At 49.1% G+C, this 19,883-nt stretch overlaps 1 protein-coding gene across 1 annotated transcript; it reads right to left on the bottom strand.

The window, feature by feature from the left end:
- Nucleotides 1-686: 686 nt before the first annotated feature.
- On the bottom strand, nt 687-1,890 carry KRP23_14576 (uncharacterized protein; the record flags this gene model as incomplete). Its single annotated transcript, XM_067885414.1, has 2 exons — nt 687-756; nt 827-1,890. 2 exons carry the CDS (start codon nt 1,888-1,890, stop codon nt 687-689), a joined length of 1,134 nt encoding a protein of 377 aa, XP_067737591.1.
- Between the last annotated feature and the right edge of the window lie 17,993 nt (nt 1,891-19,883).

Genomic DNA, 19,883 nt, shown 5'->3' with positions numbered 1-19,883 from the left:
GTCGAAACTTACCTCACACTCACCACCATCTACCACCTACCTGGGACGGATGTGTCGTACTTCTGGCCGTGGATAAGCCCTTCCTGGGTCATGAAAGTGCACGCTGAATGCCTCCTCCGATTATGGCTGGAGTCCGTTTACTATACCGGTTTGGAGAAGATTGAAGGTGGATCCGTTTGGAGCCCAATATCGTAGACCTCATGAATCCAGCCAATGCTAGTCCTGGCGGTTTAATCTTGTCGTGGGTGGATTGCAGTTCGGTCATTGGTGTAACTGGACCACTGCTTGCTCTTACTGCAGAAGACACACGCAACGGCCTCCCTTCGTGATATCTTTTTACGCAATTGCACGAGGTTGTGGGTGCGGCGAACACAACATACAGAACATTATTGGTGCTGGTAGCACTACAATAACGAGCTGAAGTCTCTCGGTGGACGGAATCGTTCAGCACGAAAGTCGAGCAACGAAACGCTTTGGATAATGTTCACCTACTTTTCTACGAAAATACAAAATGTGGTTCTTCCTTCCGCAAATCGCAGAGTTGAAAGACCTTCAGGGTACGAATACACTACACTTTAAAATCGCTCGTGATCAGAACACGCTCAAAAAGAATGTACTAACAGCACCAACTTTACAGTCACAATTGGCTCTAGTCCCAGGCATAAGCACACACTTATGTTACCCTTTTACTGTTGCTGTTTCGTGTTTGTCTCGGAACCTTTTTGAGCTACAAACCCAACGAGCACAGCTGAGGACCTAATGTTACAGCAGCGCGTGGAAGAGGTCAGGCAACAAAAGAACGATTGGAAAAGGAAAAATCACGTACTCCAATAGAGAGGCTGGCACTCGCCCAGGGTGACATTTCGCGAAGCCTTGAAGCTGTCGATCAAATCCCAACAGGTGCGGTCGCAGCATCGGTGATCTCGTCGCTCTCTCAGACTGCCGTATCCAATCCGCCAGAACCTCTCCGATTGTAGCAAAGCGAGTCCAATCTTTTTCTGTCCGCGAGGATTTACTGGCTGGCTTGCACGCTTTAACATCGTTGCGAAACAAACTGGCTAGCTTTCCCAGGGGCTTCCCCATGCATTCTGGGTTTAATGCGTCGGGTTTACTCATACAATCAATGAATATTTCCATTTTGCGAAGCAGCTCCGGGCCAGGGTCGTTCCATACCTTGGTGATCGCAAACTGAGTTTCCACTAGCTGTTGATCCGAAAGGCAAGTCGGCAGGCAAGCATTTTCTCTCGCTAATGCAGTTATCTCAGCGATATTCTTGGTCGTAGCTGTAATCCACTTGTTGGTAATTTTCCTCTCGTTTCGACAGCGTGCAATGATCGACGGCAGCAAGATAGTCGCGTCGCGGAAGTCTGTCGCTGCATCCTCACTAGGGACGCCTCCATCACGGATAAACTCAAGCATCGTGTTCATACTTGTCGTGGTCGATTTAGCCACCTTGTTCATAGCTTTCTTCACAATAGGTAAACGTTCTCCCTTCTTCAACACGCAACATTCCTCGGCCGACTGAACGTACAGCCTAACAAGCTTGCAAAGAGATTTGTTATCAAGAGCCACTTTTCCGCCCATAGAGCGTTTAAGTTTCGGCTCCTCTTGAATGTCTCCGTCTTCAGCGTCCCGTGATCGCTTCACTCCGACTGTGTCAACCGGTTCTTCTCCTTTTTCTTCTTCTTTTCCTTCATCTTCTGTTTCTGTTTCCGAGTCGTAGTCCACAACATCTCCAGACTCCAATTTGAGGCGGAAGTCTTCTCTTTCTATGGGTTGTGTACGTTTCTTCTCAGCTCTTATTTTCTGCGAGGCGCTGGCCACGATGGAGCGAGTGCAGACGCGGATTTCGTCCAGTAGCTGCTCGATACGGATTAGGACGGGGGTCATGGCGGTTGGAGAGCAAGAGAGGGGGCCCTCAGAATGGAGAGATGCGTCGTCCAGCACGCGCGAGAGCTCCTGCTGCACGGCCAGCAGTACGTCCATAGAAAACAGCTATATATTTAAAACGGATAAGAAGACTGTATTTTATGACAAGCATACTGAACCCAAGAGAAAATAAATTGCAAGTTACGTGGACTCTTGAGGATTTTTAAGGCTGTACGCTGTATCCCAATACTCAAGGGGGAATGCCGTGGGTGATAGTGGAGGAGAACAATCCACTGCCAGATTAAGGAATGCCCAGTTCTGCTCGGACGCGTTCATTAGTAACGACGAGTGGTCATATTGAAATGGTGCGCTGAAAGAATTGGAGACTCCATTCATGACGTTTTCGAGGTCGGAGCAGTACGGGGAACCACTCGCGAGTATCACGGGTGAGTACTCCGGCATCATTTCGACGAGCGGGTCCATCCAGGACCAAAAGAAAGAGACTTCCGTGTCTCTCACATCGATATAGAACGCGTCAACCGTTGGGTGCGTCACAGTTCGTGGTAAGACAGTGATGTTGGTGCGTCCGAGGACGAGATACAACATCCCACTTGTCTCGAACAGCTCGGGTGGAATGTCAGTGATTGGATTACCGGCCAGCACGAGGTAGTACGGCTGCAATCGGATAATTGTTGGCGGTACAGAAGTTAGCAAGCTGTTTTCCATGTAGATATTCGAGCCAACATGCCACTTTGTGTCCAGATCTTCAGGTAACTCAAGTAGGTTTGTCTCGCAAAAGTACATTTCTACAAGCTGAACTGGGAAATCAGTTGACTGAAGGCCAAGCGGGAGGAGACCATCCGTCATATCGACACGGACCATGGATATTATCTTCAGCTCAGGGTGCTGCGTATTTGTCACGGCAGCATTTACCCCCCACTCGTTTATTGTGGAGTTGTATACCTGGATTTCTTGTAGCCGGGTGAAATCGGCTAAGTTATCCGGGATCTCCAAGTATGGGCAATGCAAAAAACGAAGCTTCACTGCTGTGTTGCGGTCAAATCTGTTCCATTCGGTCTGGACGTCTTGGCTGGCTCCAGCAATTCCGATATTGTGGCAATTAAAGTTGACAAAGAAGCAAGAAGGTAGGACACCAGCCATCGGGCGTACCTTTGGCATGCATTCTATCAGCGGCGTTTGAAGCGAGGCATGCATATGCATAGCTAAAACCACGAAGCCCCACATCGTAAAGCCGATATGAACTCCATGATGAGACCAACGTTTAGCTCGAATTTGCTCGACAGCATAAGAGGAAGTGTGTTGTGCCCACCGTGAACTGCCCTCGGACGAAGCATCGCTTGACTTGCAATCAGGTATAGGAGCTGCCAAAACAGGTTGTCCCACTTGGTTGGTGTTCAGGGCGATGCCCTGTTCGTGGGAAGTTCGGTTATCTCTTCTGGGAGCACAGTGTAGCAATTCTTGCATACTTGTCGAAGTGATTATAAGTCCCAACGAGAAAATGACACGCATCGTTAGATCTGACCACGACGTTACCAATACCATCTGCGCTTCATTCAGCATTTGAGCAACCCAATCATCATTGCCAAGCACTTCTAAGTTGAATCCCGCGATGCCAACGTTATATTGATCCACGTAGCTCCAAACAATCATGGCCGATACTCCCACAGTCGACATTAAGTCCAAAGCACAGTCCGAAACAACCAATGCAAAGCGACGATGTGCTTCATCCTTCCAAAACCACCGGGAGTAAATTATTACTGAGGACCAGCAATTGGCAACAAGCAACCCCACGTAAAAGTGATTGAGCCGCATGTGGGCTAGGTATTTGCTCATGCGAACTGCTTGAATTGTCTGGAGCGCAGTCTCTAGTAATTCTCGACAGAGCAGGATAGTGTGAAAGTATTTTCCGTTCACGCCAAAGAGGCCACGTCGGTCGACTAGCCTCATGTACACCCGTGAAATGACTTGTAAAACAGCCTTGGTCGTTTGAGCTTGATCAGCGTTGTTGCTCGTTACTGAGTTGTCTCTGAGTTTATTCATTGTTGGTACGACCCTTTTGCTTGACCTCGACGTATTCGTCAATGGAGAAAAACAAAACCTTTGCTTCCATATTGATCCAATTGGTATGGCCAACACATAGAAACCATGGGCAACAGCTAAACCCGCGTGTACGTAAGAAATTGTACGAGAACTTTCACGTGGCATTCCGACACTATAAGGTTCCAGTGTGTAGCTCAAAAAGGTGGCGTCAAAGCCCCAATAAAACCACGCATATCCCGCGTTGTACGCGGAAGTAATTACATGGATGCAAACAATCATCAACCACCAGAACGTGAAGCCACCACGAGAGAGGGTCAGATACTCAGTTTGAGAAGTCGAGGACTCTAGCGGAGGAAGAACCATCCCTACCGAGGTCTTTCAGCGATCCCACTACAAAGGTCTCCTGGTGACTTTAAAAATGGCTTTCACGCTATTCTTGTGCAGCGACACCAAAATCAGCCAGGCACAGTACTTTAACATATCACACAAAGTTGCACTGCTTCATTATCTCAACGGTAACTCTCTCCTTTTACTTCGCTACTGCTATTCCGATATTGTACGTCAATGTTGTGGATTGAACGCAATCAATATCTCGACCCAGTAGTCCCCAGGCGCGCTGACGGGTTCATCAGTAGTAGCGATCGCCAAGGCTGAACGACTGAGAAGTTAGTGGACATACCACTTAAAATCTGTTCAACGTCCAAGCAGCATGGGATTCTACAGTCAACGCTGACAGTGCAAAGACCACTGTGGGTTTAACTCGCAGATTAATCCATGACCAAAACGCAAGCAAAATACTGCGAATACATTGTACGCGAACGTACGAGTAGGGCAGAAAGCCTGCGGATGTGATTCTAAAGAACAAGAGTGTGAGTGCGAGTCAAATCAAACGCGGGTAGAGATAGTATAAGGACGCAAACACCAATGTCAACACCCGCAAAAATAGAGTTATGAGTACCGGAGACGGAAGCCGTTCACTGCTAAAAATGCTCACGATATTATGTCTTAGTCATAAATTTCCCGGGTAGCAGCCATCATAGGATGCCACCGCACCGGGTCGGGCCCGTGAAGGCTCCTGGTCTTGCTCAGATCCGAGCTCACGAGCGTATTGCGCGACTTCGGGCAGACAATTTTTCACATGGAGCCCTTTGGCTTAGCTGGGTTACTTTTATCCTGCTTCATATCTTGTGCTTCCTCTACTTCACGATGGCAGGTTGGTGTTACTGGAATTTGCCTGGTACTCGATTAGACCGGTGGCTATCCATGCTTTATATCGGAATGGGCACCGAGTACGATCGTATAATTGCTGTTGTTCACGCTGGAGTTGCCGTGATTCATGCAGCTTATATTGTGTGGATGGTCGGGTGGAGTCTGCACAAGAAAAAACTTGTCTTCGCTATCTACAACGTTTTCAGATTACCACTTGATCTCAGCAGTATAGGGGACAACAGTCCTTTACTATCGCCAGTTAAAGATGGCGCCTACTGGTTCTACAGAGCAGTATTCACACGGGATGGGTTTCTTGGCGTTGATGGACCAAACTTCGACTTCGTGTTGCTATGCCGAGAGATAGTGGAGACAGCACTTCAGACGCACCAGGGCTACCGAATGAGTCAGCTACTACCACGGAAAGAGTTAAACCGAGGGTATGTTGCTCTTCTGGTTTTGAACTGTTGGAGCACAGCTCTCGTGCACTCGGTTTTTGAAGGGAACGCCACAAGGCGGAGATTGTTGGCACTCGTCTTTGACTGCGTGCTCGATTTAGTCTCGTCAGTAGGTCTTCCGATGGTGTTGGTGGCAATCTACATCTCCGATTTTGACTTCGTGAATTACGGCTTCCCATTTCTGAAATGGTATGAAGATGTATGGCGGGTTCACGCGATGAGCGAATTCCAGATGATACTAGTGACCTCATGGGAGGATTTAGCGATGCGGTTTGTATTCGCCCTGAGTATGCTGGGCAACTTGAACAACATGAAGAAGCTGATGCGTGCGAGGCCAATGAAAGCTTTAAGGACAGGCAGCACTGCTCGTCACCGGGCCACGGTAGTAGCCCCGTTTCGTGCTAGTTTCTCAAATCTGAAAAGAGCAATGTCCAAGTTCGATGGTGTTGACGCTCAATCGGTACATTACTGGGTTGGGAGGATAACAGAGGTGGTGTTTTTTGTGTGGGGGTTGGTAATTTTGATCCTTCATCTCCACGCAGAATCGATAACCGAGCTGCCGCAGTGTAAGATGCAAGTCAACCCCTGGATATCGGTGATTCCGTCTTGTTCCCTGCTTGAATTGAATTGCCATGAATCCGGTTTTAGTGGATCAAATGTCGAGATTACAGACCAGTGGCGTATGTTTGACCCATCAACAGTGGTGCGCATTGTCATTCGCCATTGCCCTGAGTTGGAACTTCCATCAATATTGACGGAGTTTTCTCAGCTAAAGGAGTTCAAAATATACAACTCAACTATAACCAGCTGGGACGAGACTGCTGCCATCACCGACAGCTATCACCCGATACTGACGACGCTATTTCTTATACGTGTAAATATGACGAATGGTGAGCTTCCTTTGGGTCTTCAGGCTGATGATTTCCCCCTGGCATTGGAGGATATTGAGTTTTGTGTGACCAATTTGCGTTCCTTGCCTGAAGATCTGGATTTGAAGTGGCCCCAATATGCGAGTATTTATCTGGAAGCTGGCGAGTTTGACCAGGTCCCTGCATCGCTTATTCGACTTGCGCCATACGATTTATCGCTTTCGATGAATCCGATCTCAGTGCTTCCAAAGGAACTGTTCGAGAGCGAATCGGTGGGCTACCTCAGCTTCGGGGGAACTTTGATCTCAGAACTCCCCGAGGAGGTTGCACAATTGTCTTCAGCTTTGTACGATGTCAATTTTGGTGACACAAACATTTCGTTCTTCTGGGCGTGGATCGATGCACTGGTCGTGGGGCCGAACGATTATCCTCCGATTACAGCTGGAAATACGCCATACTGTTGGGACACCAAACGCATTTTTGAAGGTGAACAAACCAATTTTTCCAGTAGCTCATTAGAGATGAGCGATGTAGGCTTATCGATCCTCTTAAATGCATCTGTAGATAACTGGATGACGCTGAAGAACGCTGTATCGTGCGAGCAAGTGGATAGTACCTGGTACCCTTTAGATTTTGAAGACGAGTACAGTAAATTAAAATGACTTTGCCCCTTCCTCTTACTTGGGCACTTAACATCGACAGCCCGACTTTTGTCAACCAGAACGAGTCACTAAAACTGTCGTCTCGCACCAGCTCAGATCGGAGGGCTATAAATGAGTAAATTGTCCGCTGCTTAACTTGGAGCTGATCATAGTTTCTGCTGTCATTGCACCTTCCCCTCCGTATAACCATGTTGAGTTGTCCTCGACTGAAGAACCGGGCCCCCGCAGGACCGCATCGTGACCGTGTGTCCAGTCGTACTATTGAAGGCCGTACCACGAGCGAGTTTTCGCCACTTGCGTTACAATTTTGCTGGCTAGTCTTCGTGATGTTACATGCGTTTTGTGGGGTCTACTTTGCTTCAATGACAGCAGCGTACTGGCAACTACCCGGGACTACATTTGGACGATGGCTGTACTTCTACGGCCTAGGCATGGATCCCAAAGATCACAGAACGATTGCATGTGTCCACGGGTGTCTAGCGGCGATTCATTTTGGGTACTTGTTGTGGATGCTGGGATGGTCGACAGTAAAGAGAGAACTTGTGTTCGCTGTTTACAATGTTTTCGGTCAACCTGCCGTTATGACAGAGAAGCATGCAAAAATGGCAAAACTTACGTATCGAGTTTGCAATTTCTATCAAGCTCTCATCGGAAAGATTGCGCTGATAGGTGTGGATGGACCGTACTTCGACTTGGTATTGTTGTGTCGAGAAGTACTGGAAACCGCACTTCAGACAAATCAAGCCTATCGCATGAGCAAACTACTTCCCCGCAGTCAATTAAACCGAGGTTACATTTCACTGCTAGTTGTAAACTGCTGGTCTACAACAATTGTGCACTGCCTATTTCACGGAAGCTACACGAAACGACGGTTTTACGCCATCGTCAGCGACTGCATCCTCGATCTTGTCACCTCTATAGGCATATCAATAGCGTTGACGGCTCTGTATTTACCTGATTTCGACCTTGAGATTAAAGACTTTCCTGTTCGCAAGTGGTATGAAGACGTCTGGGTCATGCATGCGATAAGCGAATTTCAACTCTTGATGGTGACGTCATGGGGCGACTTGGTCATGCGTATCATTTTTGCATTGAGCATGATCATGAACATGAACAACATGAAGAAACTTTTGAGTCCGACGCTGACGCGGTCGCTTTCCCTGTCGGAAAAAAGCGGACCCAGTTTTAACCATCGCCTGTCTTCGTCTGCAGTGCTGCCTCAGCATCCAAGTTTGACCAATCTAAATGTTTCATCAAGACGGCGAAGCAAGTTGGGGATGGTAGTCACTGTGGAGTCGAAGTTGACACAGCCACTCTTTTTGGCGTGGGGAATCATTATTCTAGCACTTCACTTGTACGCCGAGTCGATTGCTGGGCCTGAACAGTGTAGAATGCAGGTAAAACCGTGGCTTATTTCCGAACCAGCTTGTTCTCTGCTGGTGCTCGACTGCTACAATTCAAATTTGAGTGGGACAGAAAATGAGGTTATCGCGCAATGGAGTTCGTTTGATCCTGCAACTACCGCGGGCGTGGTAATCCGACACTGCCCCAATCTTGAGGTGCCAGACATGCTAACCAAGTTTTCGAGCCTCAAATTACTGAAATTCTACAACTCGACTATCACGAGCTGGGACGAAAGCGCCGCCGTCTCGCAAGCGAATCACCCGAATATAATTATGTTATTCCTCGTTCGTGTCACTTTACCTGACGGGCTCCTCCCTGCAGGAGCTCACTCCTCAGACTTCCCACAAGGTCTGGCCGACATTGAAATTTGCCACACAAATCTACGCACACTACCAGAAGACTTGGATTCCAAATGGCCGCAGCTCTCTAGCATCTACATAGAAGCTTGTGACCTAACTGAAGTACCTGCTTCACTGGCAAGACTGGCCCCGTATGATCTTTCGCTCGCAATGAATTCGATCTCAAGTATTCCATCCACATTATTGGAGGGTGACCTCATGTTTCTCCATATTGGAGCCACGTCTATCTCAGTTCTCCCTGAAAAAGTCAACGATGTATCACCGTTGAAGCAGATTCGCGTCGATAATACCAACGTCTCGTTCTTTTGGTCATGGATCGACCCATTGATTGAAAGCGCAGGGTCTGTACTATCGGACGTACCAACCACCGTAGTTGCGTCCAACACTCCGTACTGCTCGGATCTAGAACGCATTTTTAAAGGAGAACAAACAACGTTTGCAGCATCTCACCACGAAGATCAATCGCGGTATTTATCCGATCCATCAGTCGAGAATTGGAATACGCTGAACCAGGCTGTGGCGTGTGGTAAATGGCCGACTATTCTTTATCCTATCAACTCTGAAGACGAATACAGCAGCATCAAGACTTCGTCATGAATCAATGCGTTTTATTGAGGACATGTACGTTGTTTAAAGCAAAACAAACTTAGACAACTGCAGACATAACACCGCTAGCGCTACCAGTCCCACCCTTAGCGCTCTTGAGCCAGCAAGTGCCTCCCTCGTAGTTGCTCCAAGAGAAAGCCTGGCAGTTAGGCGTCTTCATGCAGATTGAACAGCATCCGTACGCATCCCCACTCTTAGCACTGCCGATTCCGGGTCCCGTGTAGTCGGTGTTTCGTTCTATCGCACAACTAGGGGCTGGTGGGTTTGCTGCAGACTGCCCCGATACGGCGCCATCCTTGCGAGTGAATCCATCCTTGCGGTTTTTAAGCCAGCAAGTGCCGCCGTCAGCATTAGACCATGTGAATGCACGACAGCCTGAGAAAGCTCTGCAGATTGAGCAGCAACTACCCGGAGCTGCTGCGCGAACGCTTCCAATATCGTTTCCGGTGTAGTCAATACCATTCTCGAGACCGCACGTAGCCGCCAGGACATCGGGCGATCCAGAAGTACTACCCGAGCTTACCACCATCTGGCCCTTTGAGCTTTTGAGCCAACAAGTACCCCCGTTGTAAGACGTGAAGGTGTATGCGCGGCAACCTCGTGTATTTGTGCACGCTGTACAGCAATCGCGTGCTTGAGAGGCTGACACACTGGTGATATCATTGCCCTCATAGTTAATGTTCTGCTCCTGCTGACAACCTTCATCCGAGCTCATGACCGCAGATCTGGCGTCGGCGTTAACGTTGACTGTGCCACGACCGCTTTTGAACCAGCAGGTGCCGTCATTGTAGTTCGTCCATGTGTACGCATTGCAACCAGGGGTGTTGGAGCAGGGAACACAGCAATCCCATGGAGTCGGGGCGGGTTGACTTCCGATATCGTTGCCACTGTAGTCGAAGCCGTTCTCGACAGCACACTGGGGCTGGTTAAATACAACACCGGGCTCGAAATCAACAGCTTGGAGGCTGCGCGACGAGTTGTTAGCACGCGAAGTGCTTCCGTCCGCAACTGCGATCAGACTGAAAGCACTCAAAACCACGGACAGTAACACAACCTTCATCGTTTAAAACGTCGAAAGCCTCTCTGGGCAACAGCCGGGGGTAAATTCTGAAGTGAGACCTTGGGTCAAACTCTCCAACGATATGGAAGGAAGGCCGTGCATGGCGAACAGTCAATGGTACTCCATGCCATGCGCAAGTAATGGCACGAACACAACTTCTTTCTCTATTTCCAACATTTGTTGGGCTTTCCTCCGGCTAGCGCCATCCGAGTAGGCATTAGTCGCCTTTCGAGGTAGCGAAAGGCTTTGCCTGCACTCCGGTACTTGGCACATACTGAGCAGAATCATACCAAACGAACGCTGGTGAAACTCTACATGCCAGTGGCATGATGCCACTTCAACGTAGAACCCCCCTTCGAGATATTTACATCCGGGGCAGCTAAACACCTTAAGGGGAAACGACTTATAGGAGCAATTGCCATATCTGAGCTATTTCTCGAGGAACCAGACCCACAACGCAGATGTCCCGTGCTTTGATAGTGTTTGCGACGATTTCAGCCATCTCTTCCCTGTCTGCACTCATGTCGGTGCACTCTACTGGGTTCCACAATACCATTGCAGCAAGTGTTCGCCGAGAAGCCGCAACTGCCAAGTACCTCGGGTTTTTCTGCAGCGCACAGCAACGATCTCTCACAGGTTGGAGATTGGGTTTCGTGTTGCTATTTGCTGTGGTGGTAACCCGCACGCGAGGGGGGTTGGTTGCTAGGCCAAGGGAAGAAATACAAGCTGCGAGGGCTTACTGTCTTCTCCTATTCGCCATGCATCTCGATACACAACCAGAAGTGATGCCTCAGCCACGTATCAAGTCGCCGAGAACTGTGCAAAGTTACGACAAGCAATACAACCGCTCTGTATTCGATTATTCTACTGTAGATTGTGTTCTTTTGCTGGGCTGGCCTAGCGAAAGTAACTTTTTGCGGTTGGGTGAGGGTTCGAACTTCATCGCGCTGCCGCTGAAGGCATCACGGTCGCCAATCGTTCGGATGACTGGCCAGTAGAGCAAGACGGTGAACGCAGTGGAAACCTGTTCATTCTCTTATTTGCTGCGAATCCAGCAAGTCCAGTACGCCTAGAGGTAGTTCTATCTCGCTCCTGCTTCCCAGTCATGGTCCGCCGTGCCAAGCTCCGAGTTGACGGTTACGGTTTTGTTCTACCCGAGCAAGTCGAGGGCGTTGCGGAGTATCCGTTCTACGCAAAGGTTACGTCGCTTACTACAGACAATGCGACCGTTCGATCCATCGGATCGGATGACCCGGTCACTTGTGACCTCGACGTCGTGACTGCCCGCTCACTGACGGTGTCGAAGGTCGAAGCAGCAAGAACACGACAAAGCCTTCTCCTCCGTCAAGCCACCTGGACCGAATCCGCAAATCGGTTTTGGCATGGCCAAGTGGTTGGCATGGAGGGCCGTCTTGCCCGATTGCAGCTAGAAGACCGAGTAGTTATCGTCGACCCTTCTCACCTCTCACCGGTAACATCGTTTGTGGCGCTGCTACTCCTCCGGGTTCCGCTCCACGCCTTCATTACGCGCGACGTGCTTATAGATATGCAAACAACGGTACTAGCTCGAATTTTGGATGGCAGCGCAGGTGCGCCGGCTTCCAATGCCATACCGGCCATTATGGACGGATTTATCGGACCTTCTGACATGCCCGACGGCCAATCCGTTCGGCAGTGGATCGATCCGCGTACGGGTGAATTGTGTCGATTTCGACTCCAGGATGTTGTGGACTATGCGTTCGTAGTAGATGGCAACCAATCCGCTCCAGCCGGTCTCCGTCTGTCTATTGATCCCTTTTTTTGCCGGGCGACTCATCAACTTGACCGAGGAACGTTCCCCGTTGCCCCCTGTGCTCGCGATTTGTCGCTTTCCCGCAGTGCGACATCGATGGAACAGGCCGATACCATCATTTCTCTGTTCGCTTAAGACGAGCCTTCCAGTCCGGTGCAGGCAGAACAAATCCCGGAGCACGCTGGGCGTCACGCCCACCAAGCGACGAACGCTGCCGACACTAGTTCTACCCCGGCTGCGGCCGTGCCCGTTCCCGTTTGCTCTATGCCCGCTCCACTTGCGGGTGGCTCTATCTCAAACCAGTCAAGCAACCAGACCCCGTCTCTTGTTGCCCGCATAATGGAGAAGCTCTTGCATAAACCAGAGCTACTCGCTCGATTTGTTCAAGTCATTTCTACGTCAAGACCAACACGTCCAGCAACTACACCATCGGATCCAGAGTCGGCTCGATGGTAATCTAAGTACTCATTCGCGCCGACAACGGTCCAGGCAGCTGTCCCCGAAGGAATCACTGCTCCAGAACATCGAGGTAAGGCCCCTCCTGCCTTTGTAGAAGCGGTTGTCTATGCTGTCGCCGTGCGGCTCCAACCTTACCCGGGGATCATTATCCGGCTGTACGACTTTCAATTTGGGATGTTCGGCCTATCAATCATGCACTTCGTCCCATTTGGCGTTCGTCATGGCTAAACGCAAGTGGCGTGAACATTCAAAACTTTTCTGCTGGTCTCACTGCTCCAAAGCCGACAGCAGCATCGTCGATGGGTGATTTGATCGACGCGGCTCGGATACTTTGTCGCTACGGACAGGAGTTCTCTGCGCAACAGGTTCGCGGCGTCCTTGAATCGCTGTTCGAATTGGTTCAGCAACTCGATGGCTTGCACTACTGGATGACGGCCGATCTCCCCCATTTAATATTCTGGATCAACCCGGTACTCGAGCCGTTTCGCTCACTCGTTCACTCAAGCGACAGAAACATTCACGCGTCAAGTCTCCAGGCAGTCGCTCGTGTCTCTCTCAACGACGGCGAGTTGCAGAATGTAATGCACGCACTGTCTCGCCGCTCTACCCAAGAGATCCAGCGCCAAGGCCTACAATCGCATCATCCCTCTCCATCATCGACTATCTGCGAACGCAGTAGTCAACGGCAGCCTCGTATCCCTCCTGCCATTTCGATCTAATTCCGACCCACAACGGACTACCAGTGTGCCTTCGCTTCCTGTCCGCAATGGGTTGCCCGTCCGGGGCTTCTAACCGATGTGTCTACGACGCACGTGCTCACGCCGCTCGAGACAGTCTGGACGCACGGGTAAAAGGCCACCTCATCCAGCGCATGGGTGGCCTCAGCAAGTGGTTCTCGCATCTTTGAAGGCGCCCTTGCAGTTCTCGGCTCGAGCTGTTTGGGCAGACCGTATGTCCTGTGTGCATTGATCCACACTCAATACTGCCATCCGAGCCACCACCTGATCATCCACCGATGCAACGTGTCCAAAGAACCATCCCGCTCAGTGGAATTTCGCTACAACAGGTAGCTCGAATTCGTGTGTGCTTATCTGTACAGCTCGGCACGCGGACACGACCGCAATTGGCAGCATGACACCGCTCCTTGGGTATTACAACAACCAACCCAAGCAAGTTCTGCGACGCGATCGGCATTATTGAACAAAACGCGGTTACCAGATACGTGCTTCGACTTGATCTATGTCTAGCCGACATTGCCCGAGTGCGTCGAGGAGAGTTGGGCGACCATACGAGACCCAACAAGGGCCTCGGCCCCGACCGACTATAGTTCATGCTCCGTGGTTATTCTCATGCTCACCTACTAGTCAAGATCGCATGTCACGGGATCCTTCCAACCTGGAAAAAGGCATTGTCTCCGCAGAAAAAGCCCCCGAGGAATCACAACTCTGCACGCCTCTTCCAGTCTCCCCTCATGAAGAGCATTCGCCAAGGCCAAGCCAACGGGACGTACCTGGTTGTCATCTCATCCCTACTTTGCAAGTGGAACAACATACAATGTAGCCCGCTTGGTGCTGTGGAGAAGAAAGGTGTGGATCCTCAAGTCGAAGTTCGTCCGATACACGACCTATCCTTTCCAGAAACAGCTTCTACGAACAAGTATTTTGACGTGGATTGCCTTCCTGAGATTGAGTTCGTATGCGTAGTCGCCATCGCCAGGCAAATCGAGTGGCTTGGAAGGACCTATCTAGGGATCGTGATCAAGATACAAAAAGGCGACGTCAAGTCTGCCTTTCGTAATCTCATGCTACGTTCGATGGATGGGCGTCACTTTCCCGGACGAAGATGCCCTGGTAATCGATCTCGCTGCTCGGTTTGGCTGGCCTGGGTCCCCAGTATTTTACAGCGCGTCCGGACAGGCAATTACTTGGCTCGTGAGCAGCATATCTCCATCATCTGTCTCTGAGAGCACCGACGACGAGTTGCTCTTCGGCTATGGATAGGTTGATGGCCATATTCTGGTCGAACCAGACAGAGTGTCTCGCCTTGAACTCGCAGAGGCGACACTTCGGCTTAGCATGATGACTGTCCTCGGTCCCAACAGTATCAACGACTCAAAGTTTCTGAATGGTCAACAGAACTACAAGCGCTCGGTCTGATCTGGAACACTCGCGATCGCACGGTGTCACTGCCACACGACAAGATTCAAAAGTGTCTCGATCGAGTCTTTCTGCTGTTGGCCGCCGAAAGATGAAGTAAACAGCAGCTTCAGAAACTTCTTGTCAGTCTATGTCACCTTGCTACGTGCCTTCGGGCCGCAAAACCCTTCTTTCAGCAGCTCCAAGTGGTGTGCAATCGGCTTCAACCATACCAGTCGGTGCGCTTATCTGAAGCCTCTCGACGTGACCTCCAGTGGTTTCACCACATTCTATGGGATGGCCACCTCGAAACGTTGTCGCTTCGTTCCTTCGGGATCTCCCCGTACCGATTATAAATTTCTACATGGCCGCGGTGGCAAAAATGACCAGGCCGGGGTCGGAGTTTCAAGATCTCTGACTACATCATCACGTGCGTGGATTTGCGGTGTGGTTTATCGTTGAACATCACCGCACCGTCAGCTGTGACCCCGAAGAGTTGTTATTCAAGGTATAAAATGGACAATTGTTACAAGTTCGAGAAGTAAATCTGCGGATGAAGACAGCAGCCAATATCGCTGGCCTAGGCCCAAGTCGATTCTCCACACATTCTCACACAATTGGAGGAGCTGCGGCTCTTTTTGCGGCGGGGGTCGACAGCCTGACGATCCAGTTGTTTGGGCGCTGGCGTTCATCAGCCTTCGAGCGGTACACTCGCTTGATAACCACGTCACAACAAGGATGGCGAGACAAATGGTAAACTCGACTACCAAAGCTCCCCTGCGTCGACACCAATTAGCAGGGCTGCCTCCTCGCCACACCCGTATGTTAATACATCAAGCTTCATGCCCCACAACTGAGTGAAAATCTAAATCACTGAAAAAAAGAGACCAAAAGTTGTATTCACTTGAGAAAAATAGGAGTACTACGACGTACTTGTAGTACTTCATGCATGTAGCAACCATGTTTGCTGCAAAGTTCAAGTCGATCAGCGATTACAGGTTGACATGGAACCGCAAGCGAGTGACTAAACTAGCACTGCTAATGTTATCGAGCAAGGCTTGGTTTGTTTTAGAAGTATGAATTTGGTGAACGTTCTCGTCTTCAATTACACTGTACTCTTGAAACATTTGAGCTAACTATTCGCTCTTGAGTCAACCATGAGGTGTTCTTCTGTCGGTAGGAGGTTGTTGTGGTATATGCCCAGAGAACGAAGCAGACGAATTGAGCAAAGCGTTTTCTCCGACTATGCTGGGTCTCCTTTGTCCTGACTTCAGTCGGTGTATCCACACCGATTCTAGCTATTTACTCCTTGGGTTGCGATTTTGAGCGCTCTGAGTTTCCGGGCTACAAATCGTATGAGGATATGTGGCTCATCCGCATCCTAGTGAATTTCAACTTCTATTGACGACATCTTGGAGTGATTTGACAATGCGAGTTATGTTCGCCTTGAGTATGCTAGGAAACATGGACAATATGAAGAAGCTTTTGCCAACTCCATCTCAGAACTCGTTAGAGCAGGAAAGCTCTGGTATTAATCGCCGGCTTACAGTTGTGGTGCCTCTTCAACCAAACGTGGACGACCTACAGGACTTCACGATTAATAGCCGTGGTAGAGTCCCGAGTGATTCATGGCTTTTTCTTTTGTGGGATGCTACGCAATTGATTCTGCATCTCTACGCCGAGTCTATATCATACCTCAGACAGTGCGCGACTCAAGTGAAGCCATGGGGTACTTCCAATCAAGCCTGCTACATGTACATACAACAACAGTGAAATCCATACCCCCATAGAAATACGCACCCTCAAACGTGGGACCTACATAGGCATATATAATAACAAAAACAGGGCAGCAAATTTAAAGTATTTTAATCCAATCAACGGGCTAGATAATTAATGGACAGCACGTCAATCTGTTCCCCCACTCGTGCATTTCGCCCATCAATTATTTTCGAATATTTAACAACTTATTCTGACAATTTTGGTTTCTTAACTTTTGCTTAGACACGGGTTTTCAGCGCAAAAGTCACAGCATGTCAAACAAAATGTATCTTCATTGCAGCAGATGCATTTAGAATTTGCGGTCAAGTTTTGGGATGAATATAGCCATTTTCCAAGGAATGCTATCTACAATATCGACGGAACAGCCATTTATTTCGACACTCCACCCCACAAAATGTGGGCCCTCAAGATAGCAGTGGATCTGCAAAAGTGAAGCACATGCAGAAGAATTCAGGAAGACTGACAGTTGTCCTCACAATTCGAGCTGACGGTACGTTTACTTTATTTATTTATTGTCACTTTATGACATACTGAAACTAAGTGATTTTTACGATTTAGGAAAAAAAAAACTGCCAATACTTTTCATTCTGCGAGGGATGTCTGGCGGACCTGTGGAGACAAATGAGTTGCCAACGTATCCAGAAGGACACGTTTATACGGTCCAAGAAAATGGATGGATGGGCGCAACGGTTTGGGAGTTTTATATTGAATGTTTGTTTAAATTTGAAATAGAATCTCCTTTTGTCCTCCTTCTCGATAACTTCGACTCCCATGTGTCGGAAGGAGGACATAGTATGGTAGCGGAGGCTACCTCAGCACTTGTGTGCCATGTTCCGCCAAACAGCACATCCGTCTGTCGGCCTCTTGATGTTGGGGTTATGGGTCCGCTCAAAAGAAAGCTGACAGCCGGGTGGCTGTCTGAAAACATTAATGGTGCGCGCATCGCGCAGCAAAAGAGACTTGCTGCGGTCAAGCGCACCATTTTAGCATTGAAAGTCACTAGCGAGCACTGTCTCGTTCGTAGTTTTGAAAAAGCTATTCCGTCATATCCTATTGTCCAAATATAGAATAAAAATACATTCTTTTTTACCAATCATCAATCGCAAATCCCTTAGGGGTACAGTTTTTTTGTCCAGTTGTCCCGTCTACTTTGTATGACGGATATTATTCAGTGGGGGTACGGATTTCACTGTCGTTGTTTGAATTTGACGGTGCTTGACTATTCTTCTTCCAGCTACAATGGAAACCCTACTTAGATTGTATTCGAGTGGGATTTATTAGCTCCAACGAGTCCGACAGGTGTTCACATACGACATTGCCCTGAACTCGAGGTGCCAGACATGGTGACTACGTTTTATCACCTGAAACTACTCAAAATTTACAATATCATAATAGACAGCTGGGGTGCGATGTCTTACGTAGCACAGATTTCAGTGGGCCTATGATGCCAACGTCGAGCGGTTGGCAAGTGGAAGTGGAATGTGGCGAGGTCGATGAAACCTTTACCGCCCAGGGGGGTTCGTATAGCGCGCTCCAGGAATTCCTCCTCCAGGATTGAAGGGGGAAGACTTGTAGGAGTCAACAAGTATCCAAGATCTCACTGCGAAGCGAAACCTTGGGTTCTTGGTGGCGTGGGTACCTTGCGGAATCCCTGTCGGCTCGTTTGTCTTTGACGAAACGGCACTTCACCGAGCTTGTGGCCTTGAAGTTGTGCCGAGTGTACATCCACTTCAGGATGCACTCTCAACGACAGAATGGCAGAGTGTAGTCTGGATATCAAACCCAGAGAATCCAGGATGCACCCCAAATACCAGTAGCCAACAAATACAGAGTTATATACAATACAAATAGCCGCCACTTATTCTTATCGACCCTTGGACGGTGGGTCACTCACTAGGCTCACTCGAGTCTTACAATTCAGACACCTAGTCAGTCTGAACACTCGTATAAAACGCGCACCACTCTCAATTAAGAGAGAAACTATCAAATACTATAGTCAGTCGATACACACAGCAGTTAAACTATCACTTCGGGGGACAACTGCTAGTCAGTCACCTCGAATAGCAAGGGAATAAGAAATGAGCAAACACCAGCACGCTAGCGACCCAACTAGAATATGAAATAGGTGGGTCAACCCAGGGTGCCGGAGCGCCTCTGGTCACCACCTAACTGGACTTGATGTTATGAGGTGGAAGATGCCACAGACGACCCGTCCTTAATGGTCGCAGCGCCCCTTGTTGTATCGCGGTCGTAGTCTCGGGTCCTCCGGATTTCCGTCGGCAGGCTTGGCCGAATTCACTTGCGCACTACGGGGTAAAACAAACTCTGTTGTTGGCTGTAAGCCTTAAACTATCAATTCTTTCTAGATCTCGGCTCTGGGTGATTTATCTTGATTTCACTATGGCTTCGGTCAAATTGTCTTTGCTTCAGTATGGTCTGGGTACATTGTCTTCGTAGCTTCAAAAGTGTCGACTCAACAGTTCTGCTGGGTTCTTTGGCGGTAGTTCAATTGCGTTTCACTTGATGACGCACCACTGTCTTCGAAGTCAAATAGTCAGTGGTCAACCGTCAAGATTCTGGTATTCTGGAGTCAGGATTTTGGATTCAGGATTCAGGATTCAGGATGTACTTGACATCCAGACTCTTTGGGCTTCCAGCGCACGACTTGGGTGTTGGTAGTGGATGATCTTGGTTCAGTATCTTTAGTAGTCGCTCTGAACCATAGCAAGATGAGGTACAGTCTGAGATACGTTCTCAACTGCACTTTCCGCCAGGCTTTAGGCACTCATCGTAAGGGAAAGTCCGGGGGCTGGACATAATGCGGGTTTGCAATCGTGGATTTGTACACATCCAGGATACACACTTCCAGCCAGTTGGGCCCATCTGTGGTTAGGCGTAAGATCTTTCCATCAATCAGTCGCACTCCATACGTCACCCGTGTCGCACGGGTACAGCCGAGTCACATTCTCCATTTCATCCAATAGTATCCATGCTCGAAATTTTAGACCAGAGTCGCGACGGCGGTGCGTCACAGAAAAACCATGAACACTTCGTGTCAGGAATTTGCTGGCAATGCATACACCAGAGAGAAATATTTCTCTGTGACGACCTGCTGCCCTTCCTCGGACGCATGACAGTCGAAATAATCCGCGAGGATGACGGCA

The sequence above is a fragment of the Phytophthora ramorum genome (assembly GCF_020800215.1).
Source record: "Phytophthora ramorum isolate Pr-102 chromosome Unknown Phyram_PR-102_s0021, whole genome shotgun sequence".
NCBI classification, from domain to species: Eukaryota; Oomycota; class Peronosporomycetes; order Peronosporales; family Peronosporaceae; genus Phytophthora; species Phytophthora ramorum.
This window is presented reverse-complemented; position numbering and strand designations above follow the sequence as displayed.